Below are 23,181 nucleotides of genomic sequence, written 5' to 3'. Positions count from 1 at the left end.
CCCCTCTAATCCCCCCCTGGTATCTACTACAGTATATTTTTACAGTATCTACTACAGTTTATTATAATACAGTATATTATTACAGTATCTACTTCAGCATTTTTTCAGTATCTACTTCAGTACATTAGTAGGATCTACTGCCGTGAGCTAGACGTACAGCTCTCCAGTACAGTACTTCAGCTTCGTACATAATCCGGCATGGTAAGGACAACAGCTCCTGAAGCCTGAAAAAAATCTGCGTTTAAAAAAAATAAATAGGTTTTAACTATCTTTTTCAAGACTGAAACACAACGGTATTGCCATTTAAAACAATCTTTAATACAGATTGAATTAAATATAGAATTTGCAAATTTGGTTTCATAGGAATAGAAACAGGTCTAGAGAAAGATGTTAGCAATGGTATAATTTCAAGCTAGAAAATTGAAGATTTCCTCCACACTACGAATCAGAAACTAGGTTTAAAGGTTGTGAATATGCATACCCTCTTAAAATGGACTTCTACAAGATATTAAACGACAATTACTCGTGTTTGTAAGTATGTTTTACCGCAATTTTTATAATCAATGATAGATTCTGAGAAAACCTTTTTTTGAAACTCGTTAAAATTGGTTAAAAATGTCAGAATTAAAGTAAAAAAGTCAAGTCTTCTCCTTCAGTTGATTTCATTAAAAACAAGATTTTCAAAATTAACTGAAAATTCTGATAAAAAAATGGATAAACATGAGAAGTGCTTGTATTTGGTTTGGGGCTTTTCCGTTTAGATAATTTCACAAGGTGTTAACAAACAATAATAAGTTAAATGACTCTTAAAAGTTTGTTAAAAAGAAATTTTTCGTGCAAAGCCCTATACCTGATATACTTCTGGAGGATATTTTTTTCAAGTTTCAAAAGTTCTTCATGTTTTGCGTTGGAGTGACATTCTTTTCTCAGATCTTTTAAACGTGCCCAGACCTCCTGAATCTCAGAAATACGCAGTTCCCTGGTAAAATTAGCTTTAGAGTTAGATTTATCTTTCTAATTATAAAACTTATAAACGTTACAAAATGGTTAAAAAATCCTTCAGACAAAACAAACTTATCTTAACAGATGTGAAATGATAAACTTGTTTAAAATATTTGTTGACGCGCATTTTTTAGTATAATACAAGTTCTTATCCCCAGATGTGTTTAAATGAATATTATTTTACTGTATTAAAAAGAAAATCCTGATCTGATTTCGTGCTGAAAATCGTGAAAACCACGTTTTAAGAATTTATTTTACTAATTTGGGGATTTCTCTTTTACCAACCAGAACAGGATGGAACAAAGTGGAGTTAAAACTGAATTCGAACACTTTGAAAAGTTGGTGTTCACTGTTTACACCGATGACTGTACAAAAATCTGAGAAGTTGGTCAAGTCAAGTCAAGATTTCAAACCTTTCATTAAAGTAAACCTTTAGAGAAGAAAAAATATTATATTTTGTCAGACTTCACATATTTTTAAGCGTAATTTTGAGGGGCAACTACATGCAAAGCTGTATCTCGATTAACAACAATACCCTGAAACCTTTATCTTATCAAAAATTTAGATGAAAATATCAAAAAGTTATTGATTCTGATCACTTGTCTATTGCTTCTTACAAGCAAGAAATACGGAAGTCACTTTAGCAAAGAAACCACACAAAAATATTAACCCTATTCCTGGTGGGGGGGGGGAGGGGTCAATTTGACCCCCCCCTGTAGTTTTTTTTACATAACTCAAAAGTATTGATCTGAGGCTGTTGAAATTTTCTGACTTTTCCTACATACCCAAAGCCCTCCCTTTAGGCCTAAAACCGGGCTTTAATACTAACTGCCTGAGTCCTCAGGCACACTGCCTGAATGACTGCTTTTTCCTGTAACAAACTAAATCTTTGTTTTGACCCACTTCCACTTGTCAGATTTTGATAAAATTTAGCTTTTTGGAAAGCCTTTGACATAAGGAAACGAATAGCACAAGTTTTGCGAAAAAAATTGCAAATTTTTTCCAAACAACCTGCCAAAAATAATTTGCACATTTTTAGTTTTTCTTAATTAAAAATCAGGTTATTTAAAATTTCGCTAAAATTTTTGCATAATTGAAATGGCATGGTCAAGGGCTTTTCAAAAATGTATAATTTTTCATTTTTTGGACAACTTTTTTTTGCAAACATTTTTACAACATAACTGGATTTTGCAATAAAAAATTTAATTTTTGCAAATTTCCAATTTTTTTGCAGATTCTAAAAGTAGAGCACAAGAGCTTTCCAATGATGTATCATTTGTCATATTTGGACATCAAACATGGGATTTAGAAGGGGGGTCAAATTGCCCCCCCCCCCCCAGCATATCCTGGTTTTCAAGTACCCCAGCAGAGATAGGGTTAAAAAAGATGATTTACTATTTAATACTTGATTCAAAGCTTTAAGGGTATAAAAGCCCAAATTTATCGGCTAAAAGACAATGCTTAACATTAAGCAGGCCATGTAACATGTTTTACATCCAGTTGTTAAATTACCTGTCCATTTTCTTGGAGCAAAGTCTACACGAGTGTTCGGTAACTATCCCAGAACATTCTTTCCTCTCACATCTAATAATTCAATACAGTGTTAATCATAAAACAGTAGAATAATTATCGCCTTTGTTTTTAAAAATTCGAACTGAGAAATGTTCAAATAAGTTTATCATATTTTTATGAACAGAAATTCGACAATGAATTTTCTGAATAAACAGAAAAAGACGCGACAACAAAGTATATTGAAGAGTTGTTGAAGTGTGTACTGTGTAGCGTGTACGCATACTACTCTTTAAACTTCGAGGGATCCCCCATACAAAAGGTGTCATGTCCGATTCACTTAACGATACCCTGAAAAGCTTTGTCAGATCAAGAATGAATAAAATAATTATGATTTCTTTTAGAAAGATTGTGATTTTCTTTAAAAATGACTTGTGTATATCTTGCAAGAGAAATAATGTAGAAAACTACGACCCTTCGTTAACGATTGTTAACATATTTATCAATGACAATTTCTTTTCAAAAAAGATCGTTTCATAAAAAAAAATCGTATAAAAATGGTCGACAATCGTTTTATAAAAACAATTATTTTCAAAAACGATCGTTATTTGTTTTCTAAAAATTCAAAACAAGTGGGTCGTTTTTAAAGAATTACATATGCAATTCCCTTAAGTTATCTAAAAGATGATGTAAACCTAAGATGTGTTGGGATGGTGTCGGAATTTTGTATATTTGGCAGATTTTGTAAACACCCGGTACAGCTACAGTCAAACCTAAACAATTAAACTTTTAAATACAAGTTTGCTTTGAGACAATTTAAGGGAAAGGGGGGGGGGAACTTTGTATAGCGCACAATTTTTTACTGAAGCAAACCTGTGGGGTACGGATTTTCTTAGGGGTAAACTTTTTTATATGAAAATGTATGTATGTGTGCTGCATGCTTGAAATTTGGAGCTTTCTTGGACAAATTTATATTATTTACACCTGTCGTCTTTGTTTTTTTTTTTAACTAGAGATAACCATTTTTGAATTTGTATGGGGGTACCTACTAGGTGACCCCCCCCTCTCCTAGTATCGCCTCTGTATTTAAACTTTCCTCCTTAAATAGATAGAAACAATATTTTTTTTGGGGGGGGGGATTTAAAATGGGAAATGAAAGTTCCATGGTGCAAAGTACATACATTGAGAACTAGAAAATCGTGAAATGAAATCGTCTGTCTTCTTATCTCTTAATTGTGAAAATAACTTTGTAATTTGCAATAAGAAGTTGCAACTGAAAAGGGTTTCCACGAATCAGTAGATTCTCTTGCGCAACGATTTTGTGTTTTTTTTTGCGCGAAATGACTTGTTGTGTACAAAAATCGCATCAATTTCATATTAATACGAAACCAGTTTTGCACCAAATTATGCATTCACTCGGAAAAACTTCTTTTGCGCGAAATTACGCAGGAATATTGAATTTAAGTCATAATTAGTGCATAATTTTGCGCATTAATACAAACTCGTAGTTTTTGCAAAATTTGGCAATGCTCATGAAAACGAAAAATTGGAATATTTGTGCAATGTGGTTCATGAACAATAATTACATTATTATCATATTTATAGTTTAGACACAGTTAAAATTTTGGTTACTTTCATTAATAAAATTATTCATGATAAATATGTTTTGAGAAAACGCTAAAAAAGGTGCGTCTCAGTTTTACTGAGGACATCTTATCAATCTTTATTCAATAAATACATATGTATACATTATTCTTGTTTGGGTGCAAGAAACCCTGTGTGATGAATTCATTCCTTTCCTAAAATTGTTTCTCGAAATTTAACGAAATAGCTCGAAATAACGAGATAGGTCGAAATATCAGGAAACGACGTATATTACGCAAAAACAAAGATTTTCTTCAGAATTTGCGCGAAAATGTTTTGCATCAATGGAAAATTATATCGAAATTTCGTGCAATTTTTAATTAAAACGTTAACAAATCTTTGCGCAATTATTTATATATATATATATATACTATACATTATTATTATAAATATTATTATATATTATTTATATGTGTATAAATATAATTATTGCATAAAAGCATGAAACAATTTGTTTATGAATAAAATGTTATAAGAAGATTGTTGCGTTTCAACTGATATAATTATTGTTATATATATATTTATGTATAAATTTAAAAATGTTCAGATAACTTTTTTAGAAATGGTTGCTTATTACACATCTTTAACCACATTTAAATATTTAAATATAAAAGACAAAAGAAGACAAGGAGAATTCCACTGTGTTTTGGTCCTCACTGTATACAAGTAACTTTGTGAGATTCAGATCCTTCTGCCTGGGTACTAACAATACTTACTAGTAATTCTGTGAGAGCCAGGAATATATATTCGGACTAAGCAGAATCCGAACTACTGGATAATAGTTATACTTACCAGAATCCCAACTACTGGATAATTGGTATACTTACCAGTAACTCTGTGAGAGCCAGGACCTTCTCTCTGGCCTAGGCAGAATCTGTACTACTGGGAAATAGTTTTCTGATATCTCGTTTCCAACAGGGATTTTCTAAAATAGTTCATTTGTAGGAAGTGTGAACAAAAAAGGGGATAAAACTATCATATAATTTAGTATAACACACATTTTGCATTCATATATAATATTGAAAAAAAGCTTTCAAGGACGTATACAGGGATAGGCAAGGGGGGCAGTGCCTCAACCTAGACGTGTGATACTGTAGAGTGAAAAACATAAAACTGTTACTTCTGTAATTCCTCTTCCTGACAAGCAACTGCTGCTACTGTAGTTTTACTACCTGACAAGCATCTGCTACTTCAGTAGTTCCTATCTGACAAGCATCTGTTACTACTGTAGTTCCTCTTCCTGACAAGCAACTGCTGCTACTGTAGTTTTACTACCTGACAAGCATCTGCTACTTCTGTAGTTCCTCTACCTGACAAGCAACTCCTACAGCAAAATTTCATCAACCTGACAGGAACTACTTTTACTGAAGTTCCACTACCTGATAAGCAACTGCTACTATGCTGTAGTTCCTCGATACCTGACAAGCAACTGCTACTATTCGCAGTTCCTCTAACCTGACAAGTTACAGCTACTACTTTAGTTACTTTACCTGACAAACAACTGCTACTATACTGTAGTTCCTCTAACCCGACGAGCTACAGCTATTACTGTAGTTTCTCTACCTGACAAGCAACTGCTACTATTCGTAGTTCCTCTAACCTGACAAGTTACAGCTACTACTTTAGTTACTTTACCTGACAAACAACTGCTACTATTCGTAGTTCCTCTAACCCGACGAGCTACAGCTATTACTGTAGTTTCTCTACCTGACAAGCAACTGCTACTATTCGTAGTTCCTCTAACCTGACAAGTTACAGCTACTACTTTAGTTACTTTACCTGACAAACAACTGCTACTATTCGTAGTTCCTCTAACCCGACGAGCTACAGCTATTACTGTAGTTTCTCTACCTGACAAGCAACTGCTACTATTCGTAGTTCCTCTAACCTGACAAGTTACAGCTACTACTTTAGTTACTTTACCTGACAAACAACTGCTACTATTCGTAGTTCCTCTAACCCGACGAGCTACAGCTATTACTGTAGTTTCTCTACCTGACAAGCAACTGCTACTATTCGTAGTTCCTCTAACCTGACAAGTTACAGCTACTACTTTAGTTACTTTACCTGACAAACAACTGCTACTATTCGTAGTTCCTCTAACCCGACGAGCTACAGCTATTACTATAGTTTCTCTACCTGACAAGCAACTGCTACTATACTGTAGTTTCTCTACCTGACAAGCAACTGCAACTACTGTAGTTCCTGTACCTGACAAGCTACTGATACTACTTTAGTTCCTGTACCTGACAAGCAACTGCTACTACTGTAGTTCCTGTACCTGACAAGCAACTGCTACTACTGTAGTTCCTCTACCTGACAAGCAACTGCTACTACTGTAGGTCCCACAAAGAATTTATAAATATTTGTATAACAGCTGTGGTTTAACATCGCCAAACTAGGATACACAGCATTCCCTATACATCTAAACAGTACAGAATGATTATAAAGTAAATTCATGAGAACATCAGGATTAATATCAATAAAAGGAATAAGGGCAGTTTTATGATGATATTTAATGAAGATGATGATGATAACCACAATAATAATAGAGTTAAAAATTATTTTAATAACAATAATAATGACTAAAATTATAATAAGAATAATAATAAGAATAGTAAAAATAATAATAAAAATAATAATAATAACAAAACAAAACCTGATTCTGTTCTCGTATAAAAGACCGGGGTTTAAAAGTCTAAAATAGAAAATTTATTAAAACATTAAACAGTTAGAAGTTTTCAAAAATGATCATAAAATTTACCCATTTTCAAAATCTGTCTGTTTATCAGGTTCTCCCTGAGTGACTGAATGAGTGTTAAACTGCATTTTCTCAAGGAAAGTGTACAAGAGTTCACCTGGAAGAAAACCAAACATTTTTACATAGGTAATAACTTTTATATTTTTACAGAGGTAATAACTTTTGTATTTTTACAGAAGTAATAACTTTTGTATTTTTAATCTTTATAACTCGCTTAGTTGGTTCCCCTTTCTTAATTCTGTCTTATTCAAGTAATCATCTTTACCATCATCTTTAATTGGTGGATTTTCTTCATATCTCAAGAAATAAAATGAAATATTTAAATTTTTAAGTTTCCACTATGAATATTAAGATCATTCTTGATGAAATTACTATTTAAAGAATAAATCAAAAAATATTTAAAATAAAAAAAGTGTTAAAACAGAATAAAAAGTATAAATATTTGGGTTTTCGTTGATTTCCTATCAAAAGTTCTTCCTCTGTTAAGTTTTCAAAAACCTAGAAAAATATAAATCTAGTTTTATTTTACGAAAAAAATTGTTTTCTTTTTTATCACTAAGCAACTACAAGCAATTACCTTGTTTTTTTTAACTCCAAAATACCCAGCTTGTTGAAGATTTCTCAAATGAAAGATCGAGCTCATCAAAAAAGCGAAAATTCTACAAAAAAAAATGGATATAATTTGCAATATTTTAGTAAATTTTCAAGGGACAGTAAGCGTAATTTCAATTGACACTCCATGTAAAGATGCTATACCAGATTTACAACGGTAACCTTGAAACTTAAAAATGATGGAGCTCTTACTATTTTGATCGAATCAGAAAAACGATGGTATTTTTCACATTTTCAATCAGATTAAGGTTGCAAGGGTAACGCGAATCGATTATTGCCATCTTTGTATGAAATTACGCTCACAACCCCTTTAAGTAATTGAGTATTGCTCTGAGACTAAAAGAACACACACAACAAAGCAATTTGTAAATACAATCTGGAAATAAATAATAAACAAATAGTTGTATGGGTCTATACTGTATTTAAGGATTTCTACGATGCATAAATTAAACCCACAAGTTCATAAGTAATTATTTTCTTGAAATAATATCAATAATAACTGTAATAAATAGAGATGTAAGTGTCCGGCTGTTTTCATTTCGTTCGTTCATCGTTCGTGAACGGCCCCTTTTGTTTAAATGTTAAACAAATATTTTACTCGTTTACAAAATTATCATTCTTTTGAATCTATATTTCTTTTGTTTTCTTACTAGATGATCACTCAGTAAGATCGTTCGTTCTGTAAAAATGGTTCGTTCAGTAAAATTGAATTGTTGCATGTTGCATGTTGAAAAATGTCATTAAAACAGTTTTGTTGAGTTTTTTTTCTTCAAAAGTTAGTTCTAAAAATCACTTTTTAAGCGAAAAAAACTATTGTTTAAACAAAAAATTCTGTTTCTCTTAACGATCCAAGATGTTTGTCCACCCTTCGGTTTTTTTCTGAACGGCATCATCGTTTTCGAAAAATTCAGTTTGTTCATAAAAACGATGCCCATCTCTAGTTATGAAAAACACCTTGTTTGCGGCATTCTTTCATGATGCCCAACCAGCCTTGCCACACCTTCGTATTCATCTCTAAACAAAAAAAAGGTATTATTTAAATACTTTCAAAGCTGGGAACATATGTATTTGATTCAAAGGTTCGTATATGTATTTAAACAGAAATAAGTTACAATGCCTGAACTCCAAATCAACAGCATAAACTTTTAACATAATGCGATTAAAAGCATTTATTCTGTGGAAATATACATACAGACATATTATCAAAATCTATGAAAATGCTTTAAAAAATAGGTAGTAAAAACTTTGTGTTTCTGCATTGTCATTGATTTTGGACAATTTATTTGAAAAATATCATTTCAAAATAAAAGTGAATTTGACGTTATATTAAAATCTTCAATATTGTCAGTCTAAAACACCTCTAAATCTTATTAAGAAGCATTGAATAGAACAAAAATGTTTGTATTTCTTGTATGTAACCAAGTAAATTTGTGCATATATTTGACCTCCTTCTTCTTTCTAGTGGAGTGTGGTGTACAGAAAACTTATATTCTTACTAAAAGAAAAAGCTTATCGTTTGCACGCTAAAGAAGTTTTGTGTCTTCTGAATTTAGGGTTAAAAAGTTGAATTAGAGTAATAACCAAAACTAAAATAACCTGAATGATAGTGTTGAATTGTGAACTTTTAACAGTTTATCTTTATTTTTAAGGAACCAGGCCAAGCTTTTCTGGGTCACTGTCTAAAAATAATTGAAACTGTATAATGGAACTGTCGAGTGAAAGTCAGAATTACATCCCCCTGTTCAGTTCTTAGTCAAGAATGTTTCCATACATCGTTCGGTTCTTAGTCAAGAAGATGGTATGGGGGGGGGGGTATTTTATGGTTCTCAAAGACAAAAGTTTTGTAGAAAAGAGGTTTTTTAAAAAAGTAAAAAATGACGATTTTATAATAAAAAAAATGCTCACGTTCGTTCTTGTGAAAGAAAGGTCGTTCTTCAAGAACGACGCAAAGTGCTACAGGTAGCAATAACAACAACCAAGGTTGTATATCAATGAACAGTGAAATCGTTAATTACAATTATAGAGGCGAGTGTAGGAATCAGTCACAGCATTTACGGATGTTAATGTCCTTTGCTTAGGAGACAACATTTTCCGTACATTGGAGGCCATCGAGAATAGTCAACCTTACTAAACAACATTGACTACAATGAAGATCATCCTGTCAGTCTGTATTGACATAATTTTAAGACTCAAAGAAGTTCGTAGTAAGATTTCGATTCTACTGGAGACCACCGGAGGGATTTTATTTTCACTGGAGGTGTTTGAAAAATGCCTTTTACAATTAAAACTTTACGCTGGGTGATTTACATTCCACTGGAGGGATTCAGATGTCCTTCCTAGGGGTTTATGATTTCACTGGAGGGATTCAGATATCCTTCCTAGGGGTTTATAATTCCACTGGAGGGATTCAGATATCCTTCCTAGGGGTTTATAATTCCACTGGAGGGATTCAGATATCCTTCCTGGGGGTTTATTATTCCACTGGAGGGATTCAGTTATCCTTCCTAGGGGTTTATAATTCCACTGGAGGGATTCAGTTATCCTTCCTAGGGGTTTTTAATTCCACTGGAGGGATTCAGTTATCCTTCCTAGGGGTTTATAATTCCACTGGAGGGATTCAGATATTGGAATTATAAACCGCCAGGAAGGATATCTGAATCCCTCCAGTGGAATTATAAACCCCTTGGAAGGATAACTGAATCCCTCCAGTGGAAATATAAACCCCAAGGAAGGATAACTGAATCCCTCCAGTGGAATTATAAACCCCTAGGAAGGATATCCGAATCCCTCCAGTGGAATTTTAAACTCCTAGGAAGGATAACCTAATCCCTCCAGTGGAATTTTAACCCCCCGGAAAGATATCTTAATCCCTCCAGTGGAATTATAAGCCCCTTGGAAAGATATCTGAATCCCTCCAGTGGAATTATAAGCCCCTTGGAAAGATATCTGAATCCCTCCAGTGGAATTATAAACCCCTTGGAAGGATATCTGAATCCCTCCATTGGAATTATAAACCCCTTGGAAGGATAACTGAATCCCTTCAGTGGAATTATAAAACCCCAGGAAGGATATATGAATCCCTCCAGTGTAATTATAAACCCCTTGGAAGGATAACTGAATCCCTCCAGTGGAATTATAAACCCCCAGGAAGGATTTCTAAATCCCTCCAGTGGATTTATAAACCCCTAGGAAGGAAAACTGAATCCCTCCAGTGGAATAATAACCCCCTGGGAAGGATAACTGAATCCCTCCAGTGGAATTATAAACCCCCAGGAAGGATATCTGAATTCCTCCAGTGGAATTATAAACCCCTTGGAAAGATAACTAAATCCCTCCAGTGGAATTATAAACCCCTAGGAAAGATATCTGAACCCCTCCAGTGGAATTATAAACCCCTAGAAAGGATAACTGAATCCCTCCAGTGGAATTATAACCCCACAGGAAGGACATCTGAATCCCTCCAGTGGAATGTAAATCACCTTGCGTAAAGTTTTGAATTACAAAAAGCATGTTTTCAAACCCCTCCAGTGAAAAAGAATTCCCTCCGGTGGTGTTCAGTGGAGTCAAAATCTTACTAGGAACTTCCGTGACTCTAATTTTAATCAAATTTGATTAAATTTTGATTTAATTTTCATCTTGAATTAAACATACTTTCGAAAATAGCGTGATAGATTAGTTTTAAATAATTTTTTATTTAAAATAATTACTCAAACAAAAAAAGTATAGAAAAGCAATTACAAAAAATCTTGATTTGACGGATAAAAAATGCGTTACAAAGTTAAGGCTCCCTGAGTTTTCAGTTTTCACTAAGATCTGAAACTTACTCTTAAAGTACCCTTAATCCAAGAATATGAAATATTCATACCATATTCTCTATTTTCATTTTTATTTATTTTTCCATAAACCAACTTGCGCATTACTGATTTAGAAAAATTGGAGAAAATTGACTGAATTAAACACTTTTCAAGTAGGATTTTTTGCCATTAAAAGAGCTACAAAATTAGGGTTTTTAGCGAACAAAAACTTTTGCGTTGAGTTGCCAACAATTTGCAACAATTTTTTTTTGGTATTTTAGATTTTGATCCATAATGAAGTTTTTACTTACCTTCAAGGCCATTCTGTGGAACTTCTTAGTCCCTTTAGCATTGGTTTTCCCTTCCTTCACAGAGGACTCCATATAAACAGAGGAAAATAATTGTTTTTTTTTACAAGGCATTAATTCTTAAATATTTTAACAGCAATAGTAGTATTGATTTTTAAAAAGAGAAGTACAAATCAAACAATATTGGGGGACACAATAAAACTGTGTTTTCTGTCCAACAATTAGAATAATCCATTAATATTTGGACTCCCTGCATCATCTGTCCTATCACAGATTCAAAAACATCTTCTCTTCCACACTCAAACTGATGATACCCTTCTACAAAAAAATATCATTAAAACATGATGTTTAACATAATCTTAAATCATTATTTTACCTATTGCAGACTTTTTGCATTGAAAGCCACAAAACCTAGATTTAAATATAAATAATCAATATTTGGAAAAAGCAAAAGAGGAACAGGAGTAGGACCAACATTTGAAAATCAAAATAATTATTCATGTAAAGGCCGAGTAGCCTGAATCTTTGAATAAGACTGGGAGGTAGAAGCATCCCCCAAGAAAAAGGGTTTAGAATACAGGTATAGGGAAAATTTTACTTTTCTGTACCCTACCCAATTCATTAAAAAAATTTCAAAAAATTCTTAAAAATTACTTTGCCTAAAAATTCTAAAAATGCCTATGTGCTACTCTCAAAAATAGAGCAAATGCAATGTTTGGAAAAACATGAAAAATTTTTGATTTGATTTCCTGAGAGCCGAGCAGTGATCACAGGGAATTTGCCTAAAAAAAAAATATTCAAAATATTTTCAAAAAATTAAAAATTCTGATGTATTGTTCAATAACCTATTTACATTGTTATAAAAATTATTTAGAAATTTTAATTAGTTTCATTATTTAGTAATTGGTTTAACCTTGAAGTTTTTCTTTTTTTTTGTTATTCTTGTCTCAAGTAATTATTAGTAAACTAAATATAATGAAATTTTATGCAAAACATTTAAAAACAACTGTCATAACTTTTTATTTTAACTTTTCCCACTATTTTATGACAATTCCTATATATTACAAAATATTGTCAATTTTCTAATCTAAAAATTTCCTTTCTTGACGTATTGTTTGAAATAAAACCTGTCATCCAATTTCAGTCTTTTGCAAATGTTCAAAAAGTACCCTTGTGAAATGGGCATGTAATTCTTGATTTTTAATATCAATTTAAACCATGGCTCTTTATATCAAATTCTAGTCTACAAAAGGTATATTTAAAGCAGTTTTTTAATTAAAAAAAGTGTGTGCCTCTGTAAGCAGAGAGTAACAATTATAAGTAGGTCAACAGTTCCTTTAAATAAATTAATTTAATTCTAACCTACCCTATGAGGTGAATATTTAAATCCATTTATCAAAATCTAATCACCTAAGGTATATATATTTAAATCCATTAATCAAAATCTAATTACCTAAGGAATATATATTCAAATCCATTAATCAAAATCTAATCACCTAAGGTGTATATATTTAAATCCATTAATTAAAATCAAATTACCTAAGGGGTATATATTTAAAAATCCCTTTATTAAATTCTAACTAACTAAGAGGTAATTTTAACATTTGTTTTTAAATATTGGCTTAACAAATTTATCACGAAAATTTATAGATAAACATGTGATAGCAGCTTCTAGTTTCTTTATATCTCTATTTTTCTTAAAATCTCCATTTTTTGTTCTTGTTTTGCATCAATGACCAAATGTTGGCTGAGTTTGAAAAATAAAGAAAATTTGTTGTTGTTACAACATCCCTGTAAAGCCAACATTTAACAGGTTTCATAGTTACTTCTTGTTGACCTTGCTTCTCATCTTCTCTGATTTAGCAACTAAATTCAAACACATACTCTTGGTATTCTTCTATTTTGGGTAAAGTGGATATGACCCCATGCTGGGGATCATATCCGCTCTCTGAAATTTGCTACATTAAACAAAAGAGCGCCTACGTTAGTCACAAGGACTGTCCTAGTCTCTTTTTTAGTCCCAGATGGTCCACTCGGGTTCCTTCCAGTTCTCATGTTCAGTTTCCTTTTGTCTTCTAGTTTCTTGTAATTTATTGCTTTCGGTTATCTCAGAGTAGGTTTTAGAGATGTTAAGTTCTAGAACTTTGGGTAATATGAGTTGAGGATTGGTGAGGAATGGGGCATCAGGAGTGCTTGGTTGAAAACACTCTGCTTTCCACGTTTTACACTGTATTCCCAGTTTGAACAGAATTTAAATAGGTTTTTCGCATTGGAGTTGGTTACCACCCTCTCAGGATTCCTCTATGTTTCCATTTTTTTTGTTTCTGGCAAGAGAGAGGGGAAAAAACGGAGAAAGACCCAAACTCTGTATTATTATTTTCTCTGTTTTCCTGTTTTAAGGTTGGTGCTGCCATGTTGGTTTTGCAGAGTGCTTCTCGGGCAGTGTATTGGCCGGGCTACAAAGAGCAGAGCACTGACGTCTAGGTAGAAACTGTTCAATTGCCAGTGCACAACTGAACCACCTAAGAGGTGTATTTTTAAATCAATTAATTAAATTCTAACCTACCGAAGGGGTATGTAATTAAATCCATTATTTAAATTCTTACCTACCTAAGGGGTAAACATTAAGATCCATTAATCAAGTCCTAGCCTACCTAAGGGGTATATATTTAAAGCAGTTATCACAATGCTCCTCCCTCTTATCATAATACAGACAAGCTGTTGCAGGATTTTCAATTACCAAAACCTCTCCACATTCTATATCCCTAAATAAAGCAAAGTTAGTACAGGGGGAATCATAATAATGTGGAATAAGAATACAGAATTCATATGTATTTAATGCTGACATTGATAAAAAAGCTTTAATAGTAGTTTGAAAATCAGCTTTTGAAAATACCATTTTTTATCTTTTTTTAAACCACTGATAAGGACGGCACTTCAGCTAGTTATTTGATAAAAGTTGTGTGTGGTCTTTATCTTCTCAGCAATATGTGTTCACAAACCTTATTTCCCCTAACCTTATGTATACTTACATTGATTCATAGGATTATTTTGTCTAAGAAAAAAATGAGTGTCCAAATATATTTTGGAACTATTAAACCACATTCAGTTTTTTTTAATTTGCTAGGTCCTAATTGTGATCATGTTTATGTGCAATTATCAAATTGTGTTAGCTTCTAACAAAATTTTTTGAAATGAGAACTCTGGCAAAACTTACTTTTTCTCAATATATGTTGGATAAGATAATTTAACCTGTTAGCAATTACATGTCTTCCTTTTTTCTCGTCATATTTAAGCTCCAGAGCACTTGAACCAGATTTTATAAATAATCAGTTGAACCACTTTATCTGCACCAGGTCAATCTGAATTAGTTCAACCTGGTTCAGTCATTTCTCACTATTTAATAAAACTGGTTCCTAGAAAATGCAGGGAGGGTTGGATGCCTCTTTTCCATCGTTGGTAGTTTGAGCCAAGGTTCAGCTTCTTCTTCAACTGCATCTGATGACTTGCTCATTCCTAGATAATTATTAATCAATAATTGATTAATTAATTACAAAAATAGATTCAAATCTTCTTTTTATCTGATTGATTAGTTTCAATTGCTTTTGATGTGCAATTTATACTGCAGAAAGAAAATAGTTTAACAATTTAAAGAAAAAAAATTGTGAAATTCAAATTAAGAGAATTTTGAAAAATTGAAATACCCTTATAGTAAAAAAAATCTTAGTGACCAAGAAACAGAATTACCGAACATTTTAAGAATTCAAATGATTATTTTTTATTAAAAAACTGATTGTAACCTTTCTTAAGTTCCTCATTTGCATCCATTTCAATTTTAACTTTCTTTTTCTCCTCTAAATATTAGAATATTATTCAGTACATGTATTTTTCATTCTTTTATAATACAGATATTTACAGATGGGAAGGGGAGTACTAATTATAAGTAAAAAATCTAATTTAACATTTAAGAAATAAAATCAAGAATTTGTTGTGATAAATTTTAAAACAAGAGAAATATTGAACTTTAGAGTAAAGTGCTAACTGTCTATTTTGTTTTTTTACAAATAAAAATATTTAAATCTCAAAAAAGGTATTGTGAGTCATGTTCATACCAAGTGTGCTGGTGCCTAGATCTGCTTGAAGTTGTAGAACTGCCTTTTTTGCTTCTTCAAGTCTACCTAGGCCTATCAGGCAGTACACACGCCTTTCAAAAACCTTATATCTGAAATAAATGGAATATGAAGGAAATCTCAAATGGCGCTCTAATAAAGTACTCAAAATGAAGAAATCTTAATCAAGTTATTTAAATATATATTTAAAGGAAACAGACCCATAGCTAGGTTGAGGGCACCAAAGCATGTGCTCTTCCCTTTTTCCTCAAAAGAGGGCACATTATTTGAGACAAAAATAAGTAAAAAGAAAGAAAGAAGGGAAAAAGCAAAAATTGGCAAAAAATATAATTTTTGTTTATTAATAATATGTGTCTGGAAATGTAAGAAATTTTTTTTTTGGTTTTAGACAAATATCAAGACATGTGGTTCACTCAAGGAGAGTGCAAGTGCAAGAAAGCTAGAGGGGCATCAAAAGACATTTTAATAGTTTTTCATGTCTCCAAACTAATTATTGGCTTTTTCTGATGCAATAATTTTCAGAAATACATCTATTTATAATTTAACAAAAATTCTCTTCAAAATATCTATTCTGATCAGATGATGATGTATCAGTTTGGTTATGACATTATTCTTCCAATTTTTTATTTTGATGCTAAAGCTTTTTAATCACTAAGGAAAAAAACATAATGTGAAATAGGCAAAATATCTATCTTGATAAATCATAATGTGTGCAAAGTTAAAAATCTAGTTTTTTAGTCTTGAGTCATTAAATTGACCTTTTGACCATTTATATCTTTGCTTTTTAACCTTTGTGCTGTACCCTAAAAAATTTCCAGCTAAGGGCCTGGTTGAGAAAAATCCAATTAAATCTCAAAATTTTTTAAGAATTTAATAATGCCCCAGACTATTATATTTTCCATTCTCTGCTAACCCAGGAATTTGCAATCATATTCCCTCCAGGTGGTTTATATGATACAGGGTGTAATTATAATGTACTGTGTATTGTAGATAAATTTTAAAATATAGTATTTTCTAATTTTTAATTTTGAGGTTTTATGTGTAGCAAATAATCAATCACTGCCAAAAAAACGTCAGAAAATTGCATTTATTCTACAAAAAAAGCGCATTTGTTTTGCAAACATCAAACTTTTGCTTGGGATTGCAACAGTGTGGATTCTTAGTTTTTTTTTACAAGAATAACCAAAAAAATGTTAGAAGAAAAAAAAACAATATTTATTTTTGGCGTTGGGCTTAGTCTCCATCCTAGTTTTCCCATATTAATGGGATATTTTGAAGTTTAATTTACCTAATATCTTGAGGGTATCCTGCATCCAATGCATAATCAATATCCTCCAGGGCTAGTTTATACTTTTCCAGTCTGTACAGAGCTGCAGACCTTCACACAATATTTGAACTTTTCTACATACATAAAGCCACATGGCTACTCAAAAAAAGAGATAATCTTTTAAAATTTACTCAAAAGAGTGGGTCATTACTACTTCAAAACTGGGATGAAAAGTCGACTTTTTCACGACTTTTTGTACCAAGTTTATGGATTCAGAACTTGAATGAAAAAGTCTAAACTAGTTTTAAACTAGCAATCTATCCCAGTTCTGTTCGCTGGGATAGTCCTTACAGTAGTTATTAAACATCATGGAAATAATGATTCACAGCCATTTAATAACCCACTGTAAACCTGGTGCATTTAATAACCCACTGTAAACCTGGTGCATTTNATATATTGCAGGTTTACAGGATTCATTCAAGGATAAATATATTGCAGGTTTACAGGATTCATTCAAGGATAAATATATTGCAGGTTTACAGGATTCATTCAAGGATAAATATATTGCAGGTTTACAGGATTCATTCAAGGATAAATATATTGCAGGTTTACAGGATTCATTCAAGGATAAATATATTGCAGGTTTACAGGATTCATTCAAGGACAAATATATTGCAGGTTTACAGGATTCATTCAAGGATAAATATAAGAACAGGAAAAGGTTAAATATATGAACAGGAAAAGGTTAAATATATGAACAGGAAAAGGTTAAATATATGAACAGGAAAAGTAATAATAAATTGAAATCATTATAAATCAGTACAATTGATACAATTCATACAATTGTTTGTAAATGAAATTATCAAAATATTCTCATGTTGTCCATTCTCACCATGAAACACAAGCCAAATGCATTTTAAAAGGAGTATTGTGATAAAAAAACTAGACTCCCTCAATCCCTGACCCCCTAAAATATCCCCCCTAACCTTCCTTAGATTATTCAATTATCTCCTTGGTTGGCTATTGCCATGAAAATTTTGTACCTGTTGGCAATTGCCAAGCTTAGATCTCTCCCTTGCTGCTTGTCATTCACATAAGCAAAAGCAATGGCTTTGGAAAAATATGAGGCAGCTAGACTCCATTTTCCTGCCTGGAAAATAATGTTTTTGGTTTGTATCTTGTAGGGCAGACGTCTTTCTACTAGAATGTTTAAGAACTACTGAACCTCATTGTTGCCGCATTAACATTTTAGTTTATGGATTTGCAGTTTTAGATTTCATAAAAATCTTGCCTCCATTATTGGTGACTTTCCGTACATTGAAGCACATCAAGGGTAATTCCAACCTCATTATACAACCTTGCTTTAAGGCAGAAGCAATTTATAATGTCTTACTTGGAAATGCTTGTTACCAATCTCTCTATTGCGCCTGCTTTCACCTAAAACACCATTATTTAATGAGTTAACGATTTGCCGTTTAAAAGACTCAACAAAAATTCTTCCAACAAACAAAAGAACCTTTAATTAAAATGTTTTTAAAGATGGGCATAATTTTTGTGAATAAAAGAAATCTTTGAGGACAAACTAAATTTTGATGAATGATGGTTTTGTTCAGAAAAATGAAACGATTTAATTTAAGAAAAACTTAATGAACAAAAAATTTATATTACAGTTTAGATTTTACTAAACGAACGATTTTATTTAACGCTCTTTCAGTATGAAATATATGGAAAATGAACAATTTGTTAAATAAGTATAAAAACAGCAGTAAACGTTTGCATTGAGTCTTTGTCATAAACTCTGATTTTCTAATCTTTATATATTTTCAACCCAATGTTGTAGACCTTATTATTTCAATCTATGAATTATGTTAGATCAAATAATCCAAAGGTTTAAAATATCAAAGGTATACACCTCCCATAGGGATCAGAATATTTGTGTTTGTAGCAACAACTCAATTCCTTTACCTTCACTTTTCTGGGATACTTGTTTTCCACTCTTCTTTAGTAACTCTTGCATGAGCGGAACCTTAGCATATCAATATCAATGATTTCCGAATAATATCGACAAATTTTATATTATTAAGAAATATGGAAACATTAATTTAGTGAAAAAATATCAATTTATCAATTTTACAGTATTATAGCAGGTCGATAAAGTTAATTTTACAGTATTATAGCATGTCGATAAAGTTAATTTTACAGTATTATAGCAGGTCGATAAAGTTAATTTTACAGTATTATAGCAGGTCGATAAAGTTAATTTTACAGTATTATAGCAGGTCGATAAAGTTAATTAATCGACATACAATTTATGGGACAAACCATTTGTCAAAAATTCCCTCAAAATTTAATAAAAAGTAATAGGAAATGTTCCCGACAGGAAAGGCGTACATTGTACATGTTCTTATTTAAGAACATTTTTCGTTTTTGCTTTTCTATGAATATTATAAATTAATATTAGATATCTAACTGTTAATTTATGATATAAAATTTATATGTCATTTTAAACAACAGCTAGACATTCCTATAAGTTTTGATTTTATATAGTGGAATGTCTAATTTACAAGAGTACCCTATCAACCAATGTATATCAAACATGCCAGTCTATAAATGTAGTTTACTTGAAATTACATTAATTTTTTATCTTGTTTTTATTGTAACCATCCCCAACCCCCTTCCCCTGCTCCAGACGCCTTATCTAGATACTCTAGCTTTCCAAACACGATAAGGATGTGTTGATAAGACAGGATCACAGGATATAAAAGGAGACCTAACAAATAATAAGTTTAGTTGTGCGCCAGCTCTCACAAGGAGAGGATGAAGACATTCGCCAACTCCCCACAGTGGTAAGAAGCAGTCAGTCCAAAGGAATAGAAACTGCTTGGACGGATTGGAGCTGTGGGAAACAACATGCTGAAGGAGATTTGTTACCAGAACAAAGATGGTGCCAGAAGAGATATGTTGCCTGAGGGGATCATTTGCCTGAGGAGATTTGCAGCCCTGAGGAGATACCATGTTGAAGGTATCTAGCCAAGGAGTATCTAGCCAAGGAGTATCTAGCCAAGGAGTATCCAGCCAAGGAGTATCCGGCCAAAGGAGTAACCCATCACTGAGTGCCAAATCTGTTTCTTTTGACTTTAGTTATTTATTCCTTCATTTTGTTTCTTTTTAATATAGATGTTCAACTACTTTGTTCTATTATTGGTGTGTGACTTGACGGTTACTAGAATATTGTTACCCTCCTTTGGGAGTATCCATTCAAATATAACATTATCTTTAAAAATATGTCTTGCCTTCCAGATTCTTGTTATCTTCTCTGGAAAACTTGAACACTGCTGAAACTCCTTAGACTCCTACCAAGGGTTGACATGATATGTAGTCTGATTCACAATGATACCCTTTAAACTTTTATCTGAGTAACAATGTAAAAGATATCGTAGTTGTTGCATTATGATAATTTTCTGACAGAAAAGTATGAATATTTTTTTATTCGATTTGCCTAGTAATGTTTAAAGTAAACTACTGCAAATCTTTAAATGTCACTCTATATAATTAGAGAGCCATTAGATCACTGATGGGGGTAATGGGGCCTGAGCTGAGGGGGGGGGGCATTATATCTATTTCCCCCCCCCCTCTTCCTTAGTGTTTGTCATATTTGACACAATTATTGGTCTGAGGCTTATTTTTTGGTTAACAATATTTTTGATCAGAATTTTGATAATAAATTTCCAATACCAATTTTTTATAAAAATTATTATCTTGAAATTTTAATGCAATTATTTTAGGAATTCATCTTTATTTTGTCTATTCAATTTTTATAATATCATTTTTAGATATTTACTAAAAGCCATTTTTTGGAAATCTTCTTTTATCCAATAAAAAATGTTTCAACGATAATATTTCCGGAACAAAATATTTCCGGAACAAAATATTTTAAAGATAATATTTCCGGAACAAAATATTTCAAAGATAATATTTCCGGAACAAAATGTTTCAAATATAATATTTCCGGAACAAATGTTTCTAACATAATATTTTCGGAACTAAATATTTCAAAGATAATATTTCCGGAACTAAATATTTTAAAGATAATATTTCCGGAACAAAATGTTTTCTTACAAAATATTTCTGCAAGCTAATCGATATAATTATGCAACGTACAGCACTTTAAAGACAACCCCTAAATAACTCAAATCGGACCTGGAGTCTATGCTAATCACTCAGAGATAGCACATAAAGCATCCAAAAATAATTTATTCTGTGGTCGAAATCATTTTGTTTTGTGATCAGAGTCCTTTTGTAGTTAGAAATATTGTGTGGTCAGAATCATTTTGTGCCATTTGTGAGGAAACAATTTGTGGCAGAAATATTTTTGTGGTCTGAAACATGTTACGCCAGAAACATTTTAAGCGGAAACATTTAGTACGGAAACATTTTGTGTCAAATACATTTTGTAAATTTGTATGGAAACACCAATATAATTTAACAAGACATTCGTATATATATATATTTATATATATGTTGCGTATAGCCAGTCCATCGGCTTGACCGATTGGGCTGAATTTTTTGTGGACACTCATGGGTGTTATAGACAAAAAAATCGAAAATATTTTTTTCAAAATATTTTTCTAAAAATATTTGTTTTTAAATTTTTTTCCACGGGCAACGCCGGCTCTTCAGCTAGTATGTTATAAGTCTTTAGACATTTTAAGACAATTATCAGGAATGTTTTCGACCAACTCTTAATTACGAATTAAATTTTTCCACAAATAAAATTTAATATCAACCACCCTTTTCTGAGCCGAAGAAATGAAGCATTTTTGCTTCAGAACTTGGGAGCGGAGTTTCTAACATTTTGTCTGAAAAGAAAATAATGTAAATGATAAATAGTCCTGGATCAAAATTTAATAAAATTTTGATTATTGAGCAATTCCATTTGATGAGATCTCAATTTTGTAAACTATTTTGACCCAAAAGACGACATTCTTTTTAATTTATTGACACATACAAAACTTTCTTTTTTAATGATATAAGCATGCTATTGCTTACATAACACAAGGTCTTCAGGTCAAGCTGACCGTCTTATGTCATAAAACTTACAGAGAATATTACGTGGGTTTAGCTAGTACAACACTGTTACACATGCATTATACAACTTTCTTTTATTTTAAGGAGAAAGCTAGGGGTTCAATGTGTATATTTTACTATATCCCCCCCTTTCCTTCTTTCCCATCTCAAGCTTTGTTCTTCGCCTTTCTTTTAGATTTTATAGAGTATTGCCTCAAGTTAAATTTTAAAATTAAAGATACTGTTCTCTTAACACGGCAGGTGAAAAAAGAATCAATTGATTTTATAAAGATATTATAAACTATTTAGTGTTTATAATAAATACAAACCACTGAAATCTGGACAATAGACGAACGAATTAAATCATTCAGAGAAATAAAAATAAACTATTTATTTATAAAAAAAATAAATTGTTAAAAAATAGTTTTTTTAACTGAAATAACGAATTTCCCAGAAGATTCCTATAAAATTATTGTTTGTTTTTCTAAACAAACGATTTTACTGAACAAATGATTTTACTGCTGGAACGATTTTATATAAGCTGAATAAATGATTTACTGAATGAACAATTTTACTGAGCGATCATTCAGCAAGAAAACAAACATGATGAAACAAAATGATAGTTTTAAGGATTCCAAACGAAATAAATTGTTTTTGAACAATTGAAAAAAATGGGTCGTTCACATTTGATGAACAAACAAATTCACAAAAAGCTGATCGCGCCCATCTCTAAAAGGATGCATTGCTACATTTATCCCTAAGGCATGCTTCTTTTGTTCAGAATAAAACCGTGGAAGACGATATATAAAAGTACGTCCTTTACATCCTTACTTTATCAACTGAATGCTTTCTGTTTTATACAGAGCGTCCCATATCATATTAGATTATCTTCAAGTTTTAACGGCGAAATAAACCCTAAATACTCGAAAAACTTGGAATTTTCCACAAGAAAATTCTTTAATTAGCTTATTCAATTTTTCGAAATAATTCATTCTCCTTAAATTTTCTAATTTGTCCCCGAAATCGCAATTTAGACCGATTGACGATCTAATATGATGTGGGACACCCTGTACTTTTCTTATATAAT

The 23,181-nt window shown here is 31.8% G+C and overlaps 1 protein-coding gene across 1 annotated transcript; it reads right to left on the bottom strand.

Annotated features, from left to right (window-relative positions):
- Positions 1 to 9: 9 nt before the first annotated feature.
- Positions 10 to 21,882, bottom strand: LOC111711891 (SET and MYND domain-containing protein 4). The gene is made up of 27 exons (XM_023486347.1): positions 21,818 to 21,882; positions 20,321 to 20,379; positions 18,993 to 19,053; positions 18,421 to 18,464; positions 18,071 to 18,177; positions 17,049 to 17,138; positions 15,743 to 15,852; positions 15,431 to 15,484; positions 15,047 to 15,146; positions 14,883 to 14,936; positions 14,285 to 14,395; positions 12,380 to 12,412; positions 12,007 to 12,041; positions 11,881 to 11,948; positions 11,634 to 11,687; positions 9,125 to 9,207; positions 8,483 to 8,542; positions 7,494 to 7,575; positions 7,378 to 7,414; positions 6,920 to 7,013; positions 6,815 to 6,853; positions 6,472 to 6,580; positions 4,983 to 5,080; positions 3,207 to 3,284; positions 2,515 to 2,586; positions 851 to 979; positions 10 to 224 (listed from the first exon to the last, which is right to left on the bottom strand). Exons 1-27 carry the CDS (start codon positions 21,879 to 21,881, stop codon positions 125 to 127), a joined length of 2,025 nt encoding a protein of 674 aa, XP_023342115.1. The 5' UTR covers position 21,882; the 3' UTR covers positions 10 to 124.
- Between the last annotated feature and the right edge of the window lie 1,299 nt (positions 21,883 to 23,181).

Source organism: Eurytemora carolleeae, unplaced genomic scaffold (genome assembly GCF_000591075.1).
Source record: "Eurytemora carolleeae unplaced genomic scaffold, Eaff_2.0 scaffold1207, whole genome shotgun sequence".
Classification (NCBI taxonomy): Eukaryota; Metazoa; Arthropoda; class Copepoda; order Calanoida; family Temoridae; genus Eurytemora; species Eurytemora carolleeae.
Note: the sequence above shows the minus strand (reverse complement) of the source record. Positions and strands in the feature narration are given on the sequence as shown.